Below are 19,752 nucleotides of genomic sequence, written 5' to 3'. Positions count from 1 at the left end.
AGACACACAACAACCACAATGAATCGCAAAACTACAACAATTATGGCACAAATCTACCACAAGAAGAGACAAAATTAACATAGAAAGGCAAAACACATGCAGAACAATTATGACGAGGGCCTTAAAGATGCAAAAATGTTAACAAACAAACAGAAGGGACATAAAGCAACTATCTAATCCCAAATAAAATCAAAACATGTGCAAAGAGACACATTATGAGAAGTTACAATCAACACAAAACCACTTAATTTAAGTACATCTTCATTACATTTGACACGGATAAACTCTGATTGAACTTAAACACATTTGTGGGAACAAAATCATCTTTATTATTTGATCTCTTTTGGAATTTCTTCCTTTTAAAACCATTATTTGAGCTGAATTGATTTCTCTGCTGGGGGTCCTCGGGAGGGGCGGGGACAATTAGGTATCGAGAGGTGATTGGTCATCGCTTCCGTGGACCGGACGCTGATTGGTCGGGTGGGCCGCCAGGCCCCGCCCCCGGGCGGCGCCTTGAACCTGCTGTAACGTTGAAGCGCCGAGTCCGGGCGGCGTTGAGTTTAGAGGGTCTCTCTCCACCGGGTTGACGAGTCAGGCTGCGGGAGCAAGACGGGAGAGAAAACACAACCAAAAAAAAAAAAAAAAAAGAACCCACAATAAACCCACTATTTTCATCCTTCCACCGCTGGATACGTACCTCGCCCTGGGGTTGGATTAACTTGAAGCCACTCTTTTTTTAGTTTTTTCTTTTTTGATTTGCTTTAGAAGACCCCCGCCGCTCCGCCGAAGACAATGGGATCCCAGGCATCCAAGGGAGAGGTGGCCGCGGAGGCGAACGCCGCCGCCGCCGCAGACGGTGCTGCGGCTGTCAAAACCAACGGCCAGGTAACAGCTACCCCCCGCCCCCCCTCCTCTACCCCCCGCCGCCGCCGCCGGACTGCTGGGTGGGCTGGCTTCGTATTTATCCGTTTAGAAAACAAGAAAGTTGCGTTTCTCAGTCGAAAACTTGATTAAACTTAAATGTGCAGACATTTTTTGGGGGGGTTAAATCAGGTGGAGCTTCTCAAGCATCATTTTTTTTTTTTTTTTTAGCATCTCTGTCTCCCCCGCTGGTCGCTGAGCGCCTCCCCCCCCCCCCCCAAATTAAAAAAAAACCTTCCAAAAACTACAGATTAACCCTCGGGATGACGTTTTTTTTTGTTGTTTTTTGTGGCTCATGTTAAAAGGGATTGAGTTTTTTTTTTTTTAACTCAACTGGATTGGAGGACCGGGGATCGAACCCAGAACCGGCTCAACGTGTTGTCTTATGGGGGGTAGGGAGAGGGAGAGGGAGGGGGAGGGGGGGGTCACGTAGGCAGTCTACTCCTCCCAGATTAAAAACAAGCTGTCTGCACTCTTAATCTTACCCAAATAACAACACTTTACAACCTTATTAACTCAGATTAATTACATTCAGAACACAGCGTGAGACGTTTGATTATAATTCGATTATTATGAATGGGGATTCCACGCATTCATCTTTTTTTTTTTTTATTCTTAATTATTATTTTTTTCAGATCTTTTTTTTATTTTTTTTTTAATGATTTTTACCGTTTGGAGTGTAGAGATGATGTTTAATTGAGGAGTCTTAATAATCCATGATGGAGCTGCAGCCTGCTCTTTGTTGAGCCTGTCTGCTACCTGAGGCGCTCCGCGAGGCGCTGCCGCCGCCTATCGGCTGCTCGCGGTACTGCAAGGCGTCGCCTCCCAGCCAGGCGACACGGTGGTTAATTGATGAGATGCTCTGGGAAGGAAAAAAAGATAAATGCACGACAGAAAACGACATTTTTCTCGAGTTTATGTCGATGTATGTATGTTATCCTGCAAGAGCAAGAGATTTTGAACAAAATTTCTCATTTTCATGACGTTTTTGTTTGTTTGTTTGTTTGTTTCCCCCCCCCTAGGAGAATGGACATGTGAAGACCAACGGTGACGTCTCCTCAAAGCCCGACGGCGACGCCGCCGCCACCAACGGCTCGGCCGAGGCGGCCAAAGAGCCCGAGGCCGGCGCTGGAGGCGACGCCATCGAGCCGGCCCCCGCCGCCGACGGAGAGGCCGCCAAACCCGAGGGCGAGGCGGCGGCCAAGGAGACCCCCAAGAAGAAGAAGAAGAAGTTCTCCCTCAAGAAGTCCTTCAACTTCAAGCTGAACCTGAAGAAGAGCAAGAAGAGCGAGGCCGTCAAGGAGGAGGGGGCGGCCGCCGCCGCCGCCGCCACCCCCGCCGAGGAGAAGCCCGCTGAGAACGGAGCCGCCGCTCCCGCGGAGGAGAAGAAGGAGGAGGTAAAGGAGGAGGCTGCCGCCGCCGCCGCCACCGCCGAGGCCCCCGCCGCCGCCGAGGCTCCGAAGGCGGAGGAGGGGCCGGCCAAAGAGGAGGCCCCCAAGGAGGAGGCCAAGCAGGAGGCGGCTGCTCCGGCCCCCGAGGCCACGAAACCCACGGAGGAGAGCAGCTCGACCCCCGCTCCCTCTGAAAAGAAAGAGTGATTGTACATTCAGCTCATAATGAACTGAGTGAACTGTTTTTCCAAGAGAGAGAAAGAGAAAATTTAAGAGTATATATATATATATATTTATATATATATGTGTATATGTATACATATGTATATGGATATATGTATATGTAAATATATACACATGTATGTGAGAGACTCCTTCGACGTGCCACTTTTTTCGTCATGATAACCAGACGACAGACTAGATTCACTAGATCACCCCCCCCCCTCCTCCTCCTCCTCCTCCTCCTCCTCCCCCCCCCTCCCCTGGTTACTGCTCGACAACATGGACCCGGACTGAGGTGGAGGCTGTGGGTTGGTCAACAACAACAACAACAACAACGTCATCAACAAAAAACAACAACAAGAAAAGGATTTTAACGGCTTGAACGCCACCTTATTGACACCATGAAGGACAGATGGATGGATGGATGGATGGATGGAGGATGGATGGAGTCGAAGCATCATCAAAGACGCTGGATGAGATACTGGGACACCACCACCACTTGAAAATGACTGTTAAATAGAGGAAAAGAAAACAAATAAACAAATGGGGGAAAAGAAAAAAAAGAAGAAGATTAAATCAGAAAAAAAAAAATTAAAGAGACTCGCCAACTTTTTACATTCCTATATTTTAACCCAAATTTGAAGTATTTTGTGGTGTATTATAGAGAAAACCATCTTAAAGATTCAGAGAAGCTACGTCTTGTTTGTCTAAAGAAAAAAAAACAACAAAAAAAAAACAAACTAGATGATTTTGATTTTTACCTTACTATGGAAAAAAAAAAAAGAAAAAAAGAAGAAGAACACTTAAAGCTTGCTATGTTCACTGTCGCGGTTTGATATGAAGCAGAGTTGTTTTATCTGTCGTGTGTGAGCCTGAATCTGCTTTGTCTCTGTAAATACATTGGATTGATTTTCTTTTTTTTCTTTTCTTTTTTTTCTTTTTTTTTTCTGTTCTTTATTTTGCTAATGTTGACAGATGTTACTGGTTTTATTGTAAAGTTGATAATGGTAAATAAATGTTGGTTACCTGCCCGTTTACGTGTCTTTGCTGTTATTTGACATCCAGCCTGCAGGTTACACCCGAAAACTCAGTTTAAAGAGAAACCACACACGTGAAGGATTTTTAAAAAGCTCATTTAAGCTTTCATTTTCACGCACAGGCCTGAAAACTACAGATGGGAGTCCATAAAGGGTAGTCAGTTGAACTGATTTTACTCCATTATGACAGTTATGTTCGTCAGCAAAGAGTCGTATGTGCAAATCATTTCACCCCAGGTGGTAAGAAACCTGCCCGCCGCGTGAGGACGGGGGCATTAAGGTTCATTAACGTCCGGCTCCGGCTCCGTAAATCTGACCAGACCTCAGTTTCACATCAATAAACTTTAACTGGACTCCCATGTAATTATGAGTCGTTATTGGATCGCCACTCGCTTGGCCAAGACGCTTTTTCAGAATTCTCACAAGCCCTGTTTTGTTTCCAACTGGTGCCTCCATAATGAGAACCTGCACAAATGAAATGAGCAAGGCTCCGATTGTTGTGTTTTCCAACGCCACCTGATGATTTCGCAGGTAAAAAATACAATATATTTCGTGTGAAAACGGATCAAAAAGGACCCAGTTGTGCTAATAAAAGACCAAAATCCTGCAATCAGGCACCAAACTACCACAGAAAATAAAAAGATGTGTCAAAAGTCGCATAAAATCCAGCAAAATCTACAAAACTATGATTAAATAAGCATAAAACCAGTTGTTGAATGTAAGAAATTTTAAGTAAACAATCACAAGAACTATTAGAAACCGACTCAATGTAAATTCTTCACTCAGTTCAAACTGTGTTGATTGAAATTATTGCATTGAATTAATTATGTAATTCAGTTGACCCAAATCAAAGTTTTGAAAAAAAACACATAGCAGTCATGCATTTCCCTTTAAAACCACTGCTTCACTCTTAATGTACTTATGCACTCATTTTAAATCATCAGCCACTCAAATGCAAGTATTGCTTTTGGTGCGATTCCCAAATGAAAAAAATGAAGAAAAAAAAACATGTCTGAGATGATTTCATACTAGATATGAGCTTAAAGAGGGACCAGACTATCACAGGAGATTGAGAATGTTTACATTCCAACAAATAAAGCACATAACCACCATAAAATCATCAAAACAACTATAAACGCATCTTGGCTTTGCCACAAAGAAAAGCAAAACAACAACAATTTAGTCCACATTTACCATAAAAGGACATAAACAGTTCCAAGTCCATGTTGTGCATGTATGAAGTAAGTTTTGTCGTCGACATTTACTACTATTAATGTCATACCTGTTATCATTTGTATACATATTTAGTTTTTATAATTTAAGGTGCTGATCACACGGAATAAATATGCAGTCAGATGGGAGATGTGGTGGACAAACCTTTTATTATAATTATTATTATTGTTTGTTTTTATTTCTGTTCTGTATTCATTTATAATTATTATTTTATTGTTATTGCAAGTTCAGATATTTGTGTATAGGATAGGTCATTTCTTTCATTTTTATTTACTTTTCCATTTATTGACATTGATTTATTCATTTCATCTTTCAGAACTATTTCATTCAGGCAAAGTGTGATCTGTGTTTTTGAAAATAAAAAGTTAAATAAAAAAAAAAAAGACATAAAAAAAAATCACTAAAAGATGTACAAGAACCATTAAGATGCAAAATGTAAAAAAAAATAAATAAATAAATAAAAGAAAATCTGGTAAAGAATAATCACATGCAGACATAAAATGTACATATAAATTTTAAAAAATGAAGACAATCAAATAGACACAAAATAGACATAAAAGCACCAGTGAGAGACATAAACAGCCGTGAAAACCTGCAGGAAAAATTGGACGGAAAATCCCAAATCAGACACAGAACAACCTGTGACCAACATGACCACGACTGACTGAGACCAGATGAGCACAAAACCTTCAGATAAGACTTACAGTCTCTGAGTGGAGCTGAAACTCTTTCCTTTGCTTCGATTCAGTTACAGGTGGAGGAGTTGGAGTTTCAGTGATCACATTCACTGGAATACAATATCTCTGCTTCGTGACATTAATGAGGTTTTGTTTTGCAAAGAAGATTGATTGATTTGCCACGAGAATGAACCGATTGGGTGCAGACGTGCTGATGGAAGTGGTCTTAATGCTCATTTGAATCGGAAACGTACCCGTCGGTGACTTAACCTCTTAAAAGTAAGCGAAATGTGAGTAAAGCTACAGGACCATCGTAATCTGAGTATTTTCTAACACGTTCATGCCACAGCTGCTTTCTCTAGGCATGAAAAAAAAAAAGAAAATGGAGAAAAGGTTGGAGCAGCACTTCCACCTCACAGAGACCTCTCTGTGTGGAATTAGCATGTTCTGGCTGTGTTTGACGCTGAGATGGATGACCAAGAACCCTTCCACCCCTATCGCACCCATAGACACACAAAAAAACCAAAAAAAACCCAATGATGTGACATCCAATCATTTCACTTGGCATGTCAGATGAGCCAGAATGTGCGATTTTGCCGTGAAATCAGAAGCTAATTGATGAACACTGTGGCGCCGTGGCGCCGGGCCCTCTGACCCCCGGGGGCCCTTTTCATTAGTCCCGAGGCCCTCGGGGGTCAGCACCATTACCTCCCCACTCTCCTCCCCACGCCCACAGCTCTGCTGCTGTTGCTGCTGCTACCGCCTTCCCAACATGGCGAGGCGGCGGCACTGACCTAGTTCACATGGTGATATGATGAGTTGAGATCCGAGCTACATTTGGATCCAGCCTTCAAACAGTTATGAATTATTGAAGCAACGCCGGAGCTCGGAGGAGCCTCCTTTCATCCTCCTGCACAGGAGACATCCAGAGATGGATTTTTGTTTGTCGCCAACCCTCTTCCAATAAAACCTTTGTGGCGATACGACTGCACACGTCGCCAATCACAACGACTCGGGTGTCGGCGGTGAATGACTGCTTTACGAAATGTTTCAAATTCTCCTGTTTACTCTGCAGATGCAGGATTTCTGCGTCTGCACGGTGAGAGGTGGTGTGTCTGATCCCTTCACATGTGCTGCATCTCTCATTCACAAGTGACACAGTCTGCAGAGATTTGAAGCTGAGACAAAACGCAGGCGATGTTACGCTGCCACCTGCTGGTCAGGATTGAAAACAGCAACGAGATTGTAAAAAATTTATTTTTCCCAAAACTGCAACAGAATAGAATAGAAATACTTTTTTGATCACAAAGATAAATTCTTTGCTCCACATAGAATGAATAGAATAGAACATTAGCGTAATTATAAGACAGAATAAAAATTGATTAAGAGATATTAAATATTAATATACAGAAGGCCAAACAGTACTGAGCATCGTAGTACGCAATCACAAACATATATAGCAACAATATACTGGGATTTATTATGATATATTATATTGTTGTATCTTAACATAATCAAGTCTTCAACCTCTGTGACCAAAAGTCACCATTTTCCACCAAATACAATTTATCTGGAGCCACATCAGATAATCACCAGGTTGATTATCTGAATAAAGTGAATAACACAGAGAGAGAGAAATGCTATTCATACAAGAAACAAAGTTGTATTAATACATTAATAAGGTGTCACGGTACAGGTATTATTTTTTTTAACTAGACAATTTTTGTATCTCTATTTTTCTTCTTTTTAATGTTGATATTTTTTCCTTTTATACATTAGTCTTTCTTTTCTGTTTAAATTTTTCCTCTTTTTCTTTCTTTTCCTTTTTGGAATCTTTATTCTTTCTTTTGCTTTTTTACTTAAAAAAAAGTGAAAGGTCTTTTTTTACATTTTTTATTTTTCTTCTTTTTTTCTTCATCTGCTTCATTTTGTCTTGGTACACCTGTTTATCGAAGAGTTTTCTTTCAATACAATCAATCAGATAAACATAAGAAGTTCAGGGAATATATAAGAGAAAAACATTGTTGACCACTAACTATACATTTCTACACTGAAATCACATCTTCAAGACTGTGTTTCTTATTGTTGAACAACTTTCAGCTCAACGTGCCTGTTTTGCAGAGATGGTGGTGCCTTTTGCTACTGGGGAACTCCACTAATACTGCCATTATTATTACTTATGAATATAAATGTTATATTATATATTGTTAATAATATAATAATTGTTTTAATTAAGAAGAAGAAGAAGAAGAAGAAGAACATCATATACAATACGATAAAAAAAACCACAGAAAGAAAATGTTTGAATCTATATGAGTTGTTCAATTAATAATATTTAGATTTAATTTTAATGATGATTTTAATCTTTATGAATACATTTGAATCCAGACACCGGTCTGTCTGCAGCCTCCTCGGGGCTGCTCGCTTTAGACACCGGCATCTTCCGGGCGGGCGGCTGCGCCTCTGTGATTGGCTGGCGGGGCTCCCGGTACCGGAGAAAAGTCGGCGAGCAGCAAACCGAGCAGCAGACCGAGCGTGAGGAAGATAACCCGTGTAAAATGGCGCTGTCTCAAGGAACAAAGAAAAAAGTTTGCTATTACTACGACGGTAAATCTCACACGGTCGCACCCGGTCCTCTCTCCGCTCCAGACAGTCTCTGGAGGGAAGGTTTCGCGGCGTCAATTCGTTTTTTAGTGACATTTCCAGCTGCGGCTCCCGTCTCGGCTAACGTTAGCATGCCCGGCTCGCTAGCCGGCTTTAGCGTGCTAACGTTTAGCCGTTTCTGTTTCACATCACAATGACAACTGTCTTTTATATTTACGTGCGTTTCAGAGTCGGGGCGTTTTGTGCGCATTATTGCATCGTGAGATATAGGCACGTTATCCAAGTGTAGTTCTTTCTGGGAAGCACAAGGACGTATAGCCGCCACTAACAACTTCCGACCAGAACACCGGTGTTACTCTTTTTCAGCCAGGTCGTGCTAATCGCTGTCCTCAATTTGTAAAGGTTTCTCCTTTTACTATGTCAAAAATAAGCAGTGTTTGTTTAAAGCTACATCCTTAATGTTAATTGGAGGAATCATTGTGTTCATTCATTCATTCATTCATTCATTCATTCATTCATTCATCCCACTGTTGGAGCTGAATTGTTGAATATAACACATTCATGCAGGTTTACACATATTTTTGTCCTTATTTATGTAAATACCAGGTTATGAGCAGTACCTACAGCTTACAAAAAAGATGACATGGGGTTAATATCGGGTCATACAAGGGCACACAGATTAACAAGGCAAAAGTATTCATAGTTTTACAGTGATCTGAGCTAAAACAACTTTCTTGCAGTATTTTTCAGGTAAGTGAAAGATTTTGAAGATTTTGTTGTTGTCGTAATGTGGCAGTGGAATGTCAGGTCCGAATTTCTGCTTTGACTTACTCAGCAGGTTATTAGGGGCTGTCGTCATCCACTGACCCAAATATAAAGCGACGTTTGTCACCGGCATAGACGTTGTAATGTTCCACGATCTCAGCCGGCGGGAACAGTGTTCATGTGAAATATGAGAGGCTGAAGGATGGAGCCACAAGTGATTTTCAGATATATAATTATTGACACAGAATGGGCCCCGTCTTGCAAATTTAATGTCCCAGAAGTTCTCAACACTTTGTCGTGGCTGTCGAGCAGCATGTTGCGGTCAACTGTGTCGAAAGCGGCACTAACTTCCACCGAAACTCGAGACGTTAGATGTCATTCAGCGGTTTAATAAAACATGACGGTGTCAAGTTGTGTCAAATCTGCCTTTTCAATGATCTTGCCTAATAATGTTGGTTTTGATTAAGACTTTGACACGTCAAGAGTCCACAGTACCCGGCTGTCGTCCAAATACATCACAGGTTGATTGAGATTAATCAAACGCAGTATAACAGCATTGCTGCGGTTTCTTTGTTTTGTTCCAGTCTGGATGATGATCTGTTTCCCCCTCACACAGGCGATGTGGGGAACTACTACTATGGGCAGGGTCATCCTATGAAACCGCATCGGATCCGCATGACGCACAACCTCCTCCTCAACTACGGACTGTACAGGAAAATGGAGATCTACGTGAGTCCCTTTCAGATGAACTTACTCTTCACTCTAATTGAGCTTGACCCAACCTGTAAATGTGCAAAAGTACTTCATAGCCCAAGGATTAGGATAGGGAGTCTCGGCCTTTGTCTGAGAATCATGACTACATTTTTCAAAATTTTGAGTTCCGTACATATGTAGATAAAAACTAATTTTGAGGTAACAATGGCTTCACACAACCAAAAAATGTAATACTGGCCAGTCACATGAAACGTGTGGCCATTTTGGATGCAATAAAGCCAATAGAAAATGTGATTTGATTGAAGTTTTGCCAGCGACACACTGAGGGAGGCTCAAGCAGAGTCAAAGGGCCACAAATGGCCCACGAGCCTTATGATTCTCTGCTCTGTTGCAGTTTGAAGGGTCAGGATGCTTAAAACTACTGCTTAGTATTAATGACAGCAATGTGAGATAACGTGTGTCAGAGTATGTGTGATGAAAATGTGTATTTTAACACTACCAAACAATTACTACACCAAAATTGCAACAATTACAAGATAAAGACAATTTTAAAGATGCTTTCTGATGCAAAATAGAGTGAAACGCCGTCATGGCAGCATCACGATATCTCGGCTGGGGTCGCAGTGTTGTTTTCGCTACGCTTTCAAATGTCTACACTTTGTTTGGTGGGCCGGACTTGTGGGGGTTTTGGCTCATGGACCTTGTGTTTATAATTTGGACAGTAAAATCTAAACCTGTAAATGACCGTATTTCACAGTGAGATTAGTTTTTGTGTTGAATTCAGCAGCTTTCAAATAAAGATTCGCTTGTTTCTACTCTGTTAAAGTCGTTCTTTTAATTGCAATCGCGACCAGGTTATTTTTGCTGGTGGAGTTTTCCATTCACGGTCTTTTGATTATTTTGCTGGTTTAGTGTCAGTTGTTGACTATTTGCTCCCAAACACAAGCAGGTGTCGAGTATTTCTCGGCGGTTCGTCCCTGCTTGGAGCCAGACTACTCTCTGATCTTAAAAGAACCCGTTGGCTTCCAGAGACCACACAAAGCCAGCGGCGAGGAGATGACGAAGTACCACAGCGACGACTACATCAAGTTCCTGCGGTCCATCCGGCCGGACAACATGTCGGAGTACAGCAAGCAGATGCAGAGATGTGAGTGTCCGACGCGTCGCCGAAGTTCTCTTCACGTTCGGCTGCACGTGACGCTTCTCGTGTTTCTCCGCAGTCAACGTGGGCGAGGACTGCCCCGTGTTCGACGGGCTGTTTGAGTTCTGCCAGCTCTCCACCGGAGGCTCCGTGGGTACGTTTGAAACGGCCGCGCCTCTGACCGCCGCGTGCCCGTGAACGCGCCACTGGATGAACTCCCGTGTGTTTCCTGCAGCCGGAGCCGTGAAGCTGAACAAGCAGCAGACGGACATCGCCATCAACTGGGCCGGAGGACTCCACCACGCCAAGAAGTCCGAGGCCTCCGGGTTCTGTTACGTCAACGACATCGTGCTGGCTATTCTGGAGCTGCTCAAGTAAGCCCCGCACGCGTTTCCTCCAATTTTAGATTTTTTTTCACGTTGGTCAGTAGTTTTGTGAAAATAACGGGATTTTATTCACAAATGTAAAAGCTGTCCTGGCACTATGTGGACGTGAAATTGGGCCGTTTGTGGCCCCCGACCTAAACCGTGGTTTCACCAGCCCCTGCTGTGGCGTGCAGGTACCACCAGAGGGTGCTCTACATCGACATCGACATCCACCACGGGGACGGCGTGGAGGAGGCCTTCTACACCACAGACAGGGTCATGACCGTCTCCTTCCACAAGTACGGGGAGTACTTCCCCGGCACCGGAGACCTGAGGGTTGGTTTGCTTTTCCTTTTTTTTTTTTCCCTCTCGGCAATTAACATTCGTGAGCTTCACTTGAACGACGCGTTGGCTGCGTGCAGGACATCGGAGCGGGAAAGGGGAAGTACTACGCTGTGAACTACCCTCTCCGAGATGGAATCGACGACGAGTCCTACGAGGCCATCTTCAAACCTGTATGTCAAGCTTTTTAAAAATTTGTATTCCCTCTTTCTGTGACGTCACTGCGTCAGTGTTTGCTTTAATTGTCCCGTGTGTGTTTGTGTGTCAGATCATGGCTAAAGTGATGGAGATGTACCAGCCCAGTGCCGTGGTCCTGCAGTGTGGCGCCGATTCTCTGTCTGGAGATCGACTGGGCTGCTTCAACCTCACCATCAAAGGTACAAACGCCACGCCGGTACAGACATTTATTCATAAATACATGCATGTTGTAACGCCAATCTTAAAACAAATGTCTGGGTTGTGTGAGATTGGGCAGAATTGGGTGGATGAATATTTTCCCAGTGAATCCAAGTGTGAGGCCCTTCACACACACACACACACACACACACACACACACACACACACGCACACACACACACGGGTTCAGTTCTAAAGTTTCACTGCTTCACGTCGCCATGGTGACGGCTCAATATCCAATAAGGTGATTGGAGGGAGAGGAGAAGTAGGTTGAAATGCCATAGATTGAAAAGACCCACGTTGTAAATCTGAGAATGCCCAGAAGTCAATGTTTGGCTTTAAGATGGAAGAAATGAAGAATTAAAACTAGAGCATATAAAATACTGGTGTTTCCCGGGATGTTTCTCATCACAGCTGTTCCGTCCCGTCTCCTCCGTTTTCTTCTACGTCCTTCACGTGGATCTTTTCCCCCCAAACATCCTGGAAAGTTCCAGCCCCTCGAACAGAATGTGGGCACGGAGCTAGACGACGTGCATCGTGGGAAAAGTGTTATTTTTCTCCATTCGTTGGTGTAGTTTCCGTTTTTCTTGAACCCCGATCACAAGAAAAACACTCGTAAACCGAGAGAGCTGCAGAAAAATCAGCTGTGCAGCAGCGATGATGTGCAGGCGTTGTTCTGGTGGCGACCGGAGGATCCAGTTGAAGCTCTGTGGAGGAACCCGCCATGAGTATCAGCAGGTCGCTGAGCCACAGTGTTTTGGATTAACTGGTTTCCCTGTTGACTGGGGGCCGCCGTCCTCCAGCGTCCCCTTTTCACAGCAGATGTCTTAAAAAACAAACATAGCGGTCCTGGCGAACGCCGTTTATCCGCATTTCTATTAAAGTTTGTCTTATAAACTTGTAAAGCTGCAGCTCCCCAGAAGTCACCGGTTAACGGGGGAACCAGCGAAACTGAAACACGATCAAAACGATGAATATGAATGAATAGGGGTGATTACTTGTGCATGACCACGTCGTAGTCGTACTCCATTGTAATGGAAAACAACTGAGGCGCTGGAAGAAAAGCACCATTAGAAAAGAGGAAGCTGATCTATATGTAAAAAAATCCCATCATAGCGACGGTACAGGTTTTTGCCCCTCTGGTCTTCTTCCCCTCCAGCGAGAACCGTTTCCACTGTTGTACGTAACATTGTGACACCGTTTGCGCCGCTTCCAGGCCACGCCAAGTGTGTGGAGTACATCAAGAGCTTCAACCTGCCGCTGCTGATGCTGGGCGGCGGCGGCTACACCATCCGCAACGTGGCGCGCTGCTGGACCTACGAGACGGCGGTGGCCCTGGACTGCTCCATCCCCAACGAGCTGCCCTACAACGACTACTTCGAGTACTTCGGGCCGGACTTCAAGCTGCACATCAGCCCGTCCAACATGACCAACCAGAACACCAACGAGTACCTGGAGAAGATCAAGCAGCGGCTGTTCGAGAACCTGCGCATGCTGCCGCACGCCCCCGGCGTCCAGATGCAGGCCATCCCCGAGGACGCGCCGCATCCGGACAGCGGCGACGAGGACGAGGAGGACCCCGACAAGCGGGTCTCCAGTAAGCGCCGCGGGCCGTTTTCCCGGGGACCCGGGGGGGGGGGGGCGTCAGGGACCCGGGGGGCGTCCGGGAGCTCACGGCTCTCGGCTCTTTGTGTTTCAGTCCGCGCTCACGACAAGAGGATAGCCTGCGAGGAGGAGTTCTCCGACTCCGAGGACGAAGCCGAAGGCCAGGGGGGAGGCCGGCGGAACGCGGCCAATCACAAGAAGGTGAAGCGAGTGAAGAAGGAGGAGGAGAAGGAGGGAGAGGAGAAGAAAGGTGAGCGAGAGAAGCCTGACGCTCCCGATGCAGGTTTGTCTGAAGCGCCGCCGTCAAAACATGAACTGCAGCGCGTTTGTTTGACCAGATGAGAAATGTGTTGGCGTTCAGCGCCTTTTGTAGGATTTGAGACAAGACGGAATGAAATTGTGTGACTGGAATGAAATTGATGAATTTAAATCTGGATTTAAAGGGTCAGTGGACCTGAAAGAATAAACTTCTGCAACTTTCCTATGAGAAGAAATGAGACTAATGGATTTTTACTACTCACCTGAGCTGCATCCTCTGATGAGAAACGTTTAACATTTCAGTTATTCTTTACTCTTCTATTCTTTGTCCTTTGTACTGTTAAAGCTCGTCGTATTGGACTTTTCTTCTTGGAAGTTAAATTCAGGAACTTTAGTGGAACCTGGATCTCAGACTTTAAGTTCTAACAAAGTGCCGTTAATGAGAAAATGCAGAGATAAAGCAAAATGTCCTCCTGAAACCTTCATTTCACTACAAACCACATGTGCTGGGAGCAGCTTCAACACAAGTCTGTTTTCTGGACTAATAAAGATGTTTGTCTTCGTAGAAGTGAAGGAGGAAGAGAAGGAGGAGGAGAAGATGGACACGTCGGGGTGAGAAACCTTTTTTTTTATCTGTTTCTATTGGAGGGAAGAAATTCAGGCTGAGGGTTCAAGTATCACCATGAACTTAAGTCTGATTTTTAGTCACTCCAGTAAAAGGGGATTTTGCTGATTATTCAATACATTTTTTTAAACCTCTTTAATAAACTTATTTAACTTACTTATTTGAGTAACCACAAGTTTGAAATATGTGGTTTAGAAGTCACTTTAAAAGTGATTTTTTTTTTTTTTTTTTTGAATTTCAGAAAATGTTCCCGTTTTCACAAAAAAAGCTGAAAGCAATGCAGTTGGCATGCTGGGCCACTAGGGGATGCTGTTGTTTATGTAGTGAAACCACACACACACGCAGAGAACGATGCTCATGACTCTCAAATTATAAAACGACCAAATCGTATGAACGGACACTCGGAACACAAAGAAACGTTTTTCCATTTCCACTTGAAAATGTCAAGTAAATGAGACCGGGGAGATTAGCATCATTGAATGTTTTTGGTTTCGCGGTTGTTTTTTTTGTGCTCTCACAGCTTTCATAACTGATTTTTTTTGAAGTTTTAATTTCGTCACACTGGTGAAAAGTTAAGCCTCTTTACTCACGATTAGTCTTCAAACTTAAAGAATGTGTATTTAATAAAGCGTTTCCCTTCCAGACCAAAAGAAGAGGTGAAGACTACTTGAAGGAGAGATGGAAGGTTTATCTGTTGACCCCCCCCCCCGGCCATTCCAGGACCTTTTTTCTATTCTCGTCCCCAGAAGCAGAGTCGCTACACACCGATTCCCTCTAGTTTCCGACTCGTCCGAAACTCCTCGCAGCTGCAGTGTGTAGCCGCTCTGCTTCACACACACACACACACCGAGACGGTTTACAAGTTCCACGCAGACGCTTCCCGTTTAGTTTTTAAAACATCTATTTATGACCCCCCCTCATGAAAAGCACGTCTCGCATGCCCTCCGAGTAACTTATTTGAATCATGACCGCCTGAACCTGCAGTGTTTTCTATGTCGCCGTGTGAATGAGAAGATTTTATACCATTAAACAAAGTGGAGTGTGTTGTATCGTTCCCTCATGAAATGTGTGACCACAACTTTGTAATAAAACATAAAAGGAACTCGTGTTGAAGTATTTTATTGAGATCGCTGGCAGAACGGTGGGATTGAATCCATGTTAGTCAAGAGTCCAGATTACCAAAGTGGTGAGTCGGTGGGAAGAAGCTTCAGGCCTCCAGTTCAAAATCAAAGTAATGCGGGTCGAAGTAGTGAATCCTCACGTAACCGTCCTCTCCCCCGCTGCTGTAGCTGTGAGGAGGAAACCAAAATGTGAGCAGCTGGAAGCGGTCGATGGCGGTGCAGATTTAAAAGCCTCACCTCTTCCCGTCGGGGTGGAACGCCACGCAGTTGATGGGGCCGAAGTGACCCTTGACTCTCCCGAACTCCTCCTCATAGGCAGCGTGGAAGAACCTGAAGAGAGCCACGTCAGTTTCACCTGCTCCTCTTTTTAATGACGGTTAAAAAAAAAAAAAAAGTGTCACACTTTGACTCACCGAGCCTCAAACTTCCCGATCCTGGTGGACGTGGTGGTGACCTCCATGGCTTCCTGTCCGCCTCCCATCACCACCTGAAGCACAACGCAACTCAATGACCACGCTTAAAGAGGAGCATTGAAGGCCTCTGCCAGAAGAACAAGAAGAAAACTCGGCGACGCCAGCCAGCTGCCAAAATGCTCTTTCTGCAGGACTGTTCATACTCCGGTAAGAAGCTGCCAACTCGTAGGCCACGCTTTTCAGAGAGCAGAGAGCTTTATTCCTCCCCAGGGGGAAACACAAGCTTACACCAGCTCAAGGTAAAAGGTGCAGACCTTATAAAACATGTAAATATCTAAACAAGAGCAAAAAATGCACACAAAAAATATGTAAAAATTAAAAATAAAACAATCCAGTAAAAAGAAATCCTCTAAAAATAGAATTGCCAGGATTGCTATACACACAGTGTAGACACTGTAGTCAGTGCAGGTGTAACGGTACATGTAGGACATTTACAGTGCGTTGTTAAATGTCCTAACAGCTGTTGGGGTGAATGATTTCCAGTAGCGTTCTGTTCTACACTGTGGGTGTCGGAGCTGCTGAGCTCCTCCACTGTCAGGTGCAGTTTATTTCTCACCTGTGCTTTCAGGACTGCATTTCGTTGAACCGTTTCAGTAATAAGAGTTTCAGTACGAGCGCCATGTTTAACTGCAGGAGCTGGCCGCTTTGAGTGATGCGTTCAGCAGCGTCACAACATTTTAACGAGCTGCAGTAGCAATGTTCCGAGCTTAACATAATCAAAATATGACTGGCGGTGATTAGCGAGCTGGAATACGCACACGGCACTGCAGAACTTTCTTCTTGTTCTTATGAACCTTTATGCTGAAGGGAAAAACGACTATTCAGATTTTTTTTTCTTTTGCACACCGACTCATATCCGACCTGCTTTGTGACCATGTGAAAGCTCCAATTCCCATTTTTTCCTCTGGAACATGAATCTACACGCTGACGTGTATTACCAGATATGGCGGAATCCTCCAACTGGGCAGCCAAAATCTCTTACCTTTTTACTTTGTGTATTCTTTCTTAATAGTTTTAACATGATTTCTACACAGGCTGAGATTTGGGCTAGAAACAGTGAGTCACATCTGGCAACCCTGATGCTGACCCACGTCACACTGCTAAATGGCGTGCTCGGCGTGACTTTGCATCATCTTCTGCGTTGTGGGGCCCGAAAACCTCCGGTCCGACCAACGTTCACGCGGCAGGTTGAGTTTGAAATGATCACGTGAAAAAAAATCGGATCCCAGCACGAAAAAAAAAAAAAATCTAAGATCTGCGGCGTGAACGGAGCCTTACAAATGTTGAGAAAATACACGTCCCACAGATTCCCCTCGGCTCTGCAGGAACTACCTGCTTAAAAATACTCACTTTAAAACGTCTGAAACTGTAATTAATGGAGAAGAACCGGGGTGATGGAACCACAGGAATGGAAAATGCCCAAGTTAAGCTGTGGGAATTTTTTGTGTGTTGAAATATTCACTACAACCGATTATGTTTGGATGCTGCATCGATGCAGAAATGTCCACGCCTGCATTGTACAAACGATTAAATTCACACCGCTAACATTCATTTGATATTTTTAAGTTAACTGTGCTAACAAGAAATCTGCTTGTTTTAGTCAGGATTGTGCTAAAATATGTTTTCCAACTAAACATTAAGTTCCTGGTTGAGACCTAAACTTCAGGTTAGGAAATTTCCAAAGTGCCGGTTGCGACGTCTTACATGATCCATGATGGGGGAGATGGCTGCAGAGTTGACCGGCCTCTCCGTCTTGAAAGTCTTGATGTGATCCAAAGAAGAGGAGTCGAACAACTACGAGGGGGAGGAGAAGAATGAAAACCCAAACAGGAAGCACAGAGGGAACCAACCACAGCTGAATGCGATGTGACCAGCGGTACCTTGGCCGTGTTGTCTTTGGAAGCAGTGACGAACATGGTAAGGTCCACCGACGTCTGGATGTCGTTGATCTGCCTGCTGTGCTCCTTGGCGCTCTTTATGATCTCCCCCGACTGTTGGAGCAAACACGTTTGAAGACTCAAGGCGGGTTCAAGTCTCTCGGCGTTCACGCCCTCCCCGCTCGGAGACTAACCTTGGCACTGAACTGGTTGATCTCTCCGTTCTCGTGGCCGGCGTTGACGAACTCTCCCAGGGGGCCCCACACGGCACTGGTGATCTTGTGGTCGCTGCAGGGGACCGTCAGGTAGGGCTGGTTGTCCTCTGCGGATAAAAAAACAAAACAAACAAAAAACTGTCTCGTCAGCGCGCTTCAACCCCACTGTGAATCTTTCCACAGAAGGACCGGAGTGCACAGCGCTCCCGCACCGATCTGCTGCGGGTCTCGCAGGTCGAAGAAGTTCAGAAAGCACTGGTAGCCCATCTGCTTGTCCGTGGAGAACATGATGATGTTGCCGCTGAAGTCGAAGCCGCACGTCCTCACGGCCGAGTTGGTGTTGAGGAGGGCCAGCTGTTTACCTGTTGCATGCGAGGAGTATCGTGAGTATCGTTGCCATTTCATATCGCAGGATGCCACGTTGTGAAGACGAGCGCATGCAGTGTCGAACCTACCAGTCTCACAGTCCCACAGCCGACAGCTGTTATCCGCAGAGCCTGTTAACACGTTTTTCGTGTCCCCTGAGAGGACGAGTTAAGGATCAACACAAGACAACCGGCAGCAAAAAGCAGTCACACGCATCATCTGATGTGTCATTATCAGCAGGGCTGCAGGAGTAGGATACAGTCACAGTCCACACACCACACAGCTCCCGTGTGTCCATTGTAGGTGCCTAGCCTCTCCCCGTTCACAGAGTACCACACGTTGGTGACCGTGTCTTTGGCCACAGAGAAGAGCAGGTCTCCCTCTCTGTTGTATTTGATCTGAGTGATGGACCTCTCGTGGCCCTGCAGCAGGATGGGTTTCTACACACAACAAGAGCAATATTACGACCACGTATTCTCTGATGGCGCCATTTAGAAGATAAACACCGGAAGAATCGAAATCGACATGACAGCGGCTCCACTGCTGCTACTTTGAGCAGAATAATGACACAGACGAATCAAAAAGCTAACAGCAGCTACATGTTAGCACCGGGCGGCTAGCGGCGGAGCTAAGCTAACTAAAGTGAGTCGCCACAAAAATAAACGTTGAAATATAAAGAATAGCAAATGTTCTCCGGCTACTTCACGCACCATTTCTGCCCGGTGTCTGCCTCCAGTCGCTCCGGTAGAGTAAAGTCCGGCCCGGTTTGTTAGAAATCTTCAGAGACTCGTGTGTGTGAGGCGAAAAAGCCACCGGAAAAGGAGGTACGTCACTTCCGGAGCAGAAGAGCTGCTGTCAGTGCGCCTCCTGCTGGTAAATATTGTTGTTGTTGACTGTGAACGCTGGAAGCAACTTTTATTGCTATAATACAACCATTACTGTGATTTTTATCGCTAATTTTTAACGATTACTGATACTTTAGCCAGGCGGAGTACAAACATTAGTCTGGCCAAAGCCTTATAATACATGTCTTATATCTTAACAACTTAGATTTTGACCTTTAGAATATTTTGCAATATCTTAACAATGAAACCCACATGAAAATAACCTATCAAATTCCAGACACACACACACACCATTCATATAAACAATAAATTATTGGCTTTCAAATAGTTATTTGAATGTGTGGAAAATATCACAAAACAAAATGCAAATTGCAAGTTTAATGAAAATGTGTTTTTATTTAATTTTAGAGGTAAAACAACACATTTTAATGAAGTGTCAATGGTTTAGGCAGTGTAATCCATGAAGTAGCACCATCGAATTATGTAACCATGTGCTGCAGCTGTTTTTTTTTTTTTTTGTATTTACTATTATTTCACTCTCATTCTCTTGTCCAGCCTT

At 44.4% G+C, this 19,752-nt stretch overlaps 3 protein-coding genes across 4 annotated transcripts; 2 read left to right on the top strand and 1 right to left on the bottom strand.

The window, feature by feature from the left end:
• The first annotated feature begins 600 nt into the window (after positions 1-600).
• On the top strand, positions 601-3,565 carry marcksl1b (MARCKS-like 1b). The gene is made up of 2 exons (XM_080516337.1): positions 601-885; positions 1,944-3,565. Exons 1-2 carry the CDS (start codon positions 793-795, stop codon positions 2,517-2,519), a joined length of 669 nt encoding a protein of 222 aa, XP_080372463.1. The 5' UTR covers positions 601-792; the 3' UTR covers positions 2,520-3,565.
• A 4,445-nt stretch (positions 3,566-8,010) lies between these two features.
• Positions 8,011-15,365, top strand: hdac1 (histone deacetylase 1). Of its 2 annotated transcripts, none has more exons than XM_080516425.1 (12): positions 8,011-8,088; positions 9,467-9,579; positions 10,594-10,711; positions 10,785-10,859; positions 10,941-11,079; positions 11,265-11,406; positions 11,493-11,585; positions 11,681-11,789; positions 13,025-13,405; positions 13,508-13,663; positions 14,238-14,283; positions 14,940-15,365. In XM_080516425.1, the coding sequence occupies exons 1-12, from the start codon at positions 8,040-8,042 to the stop codon at positions 14,965-14,967; spliced, it is 1,449 nt and encodes a 482-aa protein (XP_080372551.1). In that variant the 5' UTR covers positions 8,011-8,039; the 3' UTR covers positions 14,968-15,365. The 2 variants fall into 2 exon arrangements, with proteins under 2 accessions (XP_080372551.1, XP_080372550.1); XM_080516424.1 differs by having other exon boundaries at positions 13,508-13,696.
• Positions 15,366-15,399: 34 nt separating this feature from the next.
• Positions 15,400-19,187, bottom strand: eif3i (eukaryotic translation initiation factor 3, subunit I). Its single transcript, XM_080515580.1, has 10 exons — positions 19,059-19,187; positions 18,608-18,788; positions 18,438-18,503; positions 18,195-18,344; positions 17,962-18,089; positions 17,771-17,881; positions 17,595-17,684; positions 15,831-15,904; positions 15,655-15,747; positions 15,400-15,585 (listed from the first exon to the last, which is right to left on the bottom strand). The coding sequence occupies exons 1-10, from the start codon at positions 19,059-19,061 to the stop codon at positions 15,504-15,506; spliced, it is 978 nt and encodes a 325-aa protein (XP_080371706.1). The 5' UTR covers positions 19,062-19,187; the 3' UTR covers positions 15,400-15,503.
• Between the last annotated feature and the right edge of the window lie 565 nt (positions 19,188-19,752).

The sequence above is a fragment of the Blennius ocellaris genome, assembly GCF_963422515.1.
Source record: "Blennius ocellaris genome assembly, chromosome: 20".
Taxonomy (NCBI): domain Eukaryota; kingdom Metazoa; phylum Chordata; class Actinopteri; order Blenniiformes; family Blenniidae; genus Blennius; species Blennius ocellaris.
The sequence above is the reverse complement of the archived record's forward strand: the minus strand, read 5'-3'. Positions and strand labels throughout refer to the sequence as shown.

Coding starts and splice junctions, on each gene's coding strand:
- marcksl1b (XM_080516337.1), top strand. CDS start 793: ATGGGATCCCAGGCATCCAAGGGAGAGGTGGCCGCGGAGGCGAACGCC. Junction 886..1,943: donor CTGTCAAAACCAACGGCCAG/GTAACAGCTACC, acceptor CCCCCCCCCTAG/GAGAATGGACATGTGAAGAC.
- hdac1 (XM_080516424.1), top strand. CDS start 8,040: ATGGCGCTGTCTCAAGGAACAAAGAAAAAAGTTTGCTATTACTACGAC. Junction 10,860..10,940: donor CTCCACCGGAGGCTCCGTGG/GTACGTTTGAAA, acceptor TGTTTCCTGCAG/CCGGAGCCGTGAAGCTGAAC. Junction 11,407..11,492: donor CCGGCACCGGAGACCTGAGG/GTTGGTTTGCTT, acceptor GGCTGCGTGCAG/GACATCGGAGCGGGAAAGGG.
- eif3i (XM_080515580.1), bottom strand. Junction 15,905..17,594: donor TCTCCCCCATCATGGATCAT/GTAAGACGTCGC, acceptor GTTGTGCTTCAG/GTGGTGATGGGAGGCGGACA. Junction 15,586..15,654: donor TTCCACCCCGACGGGAAGAG/GTGAGGCTTTTA, acceptor TCCTCCTCACAG/CTACAGCAGCGGGGGAGAGG.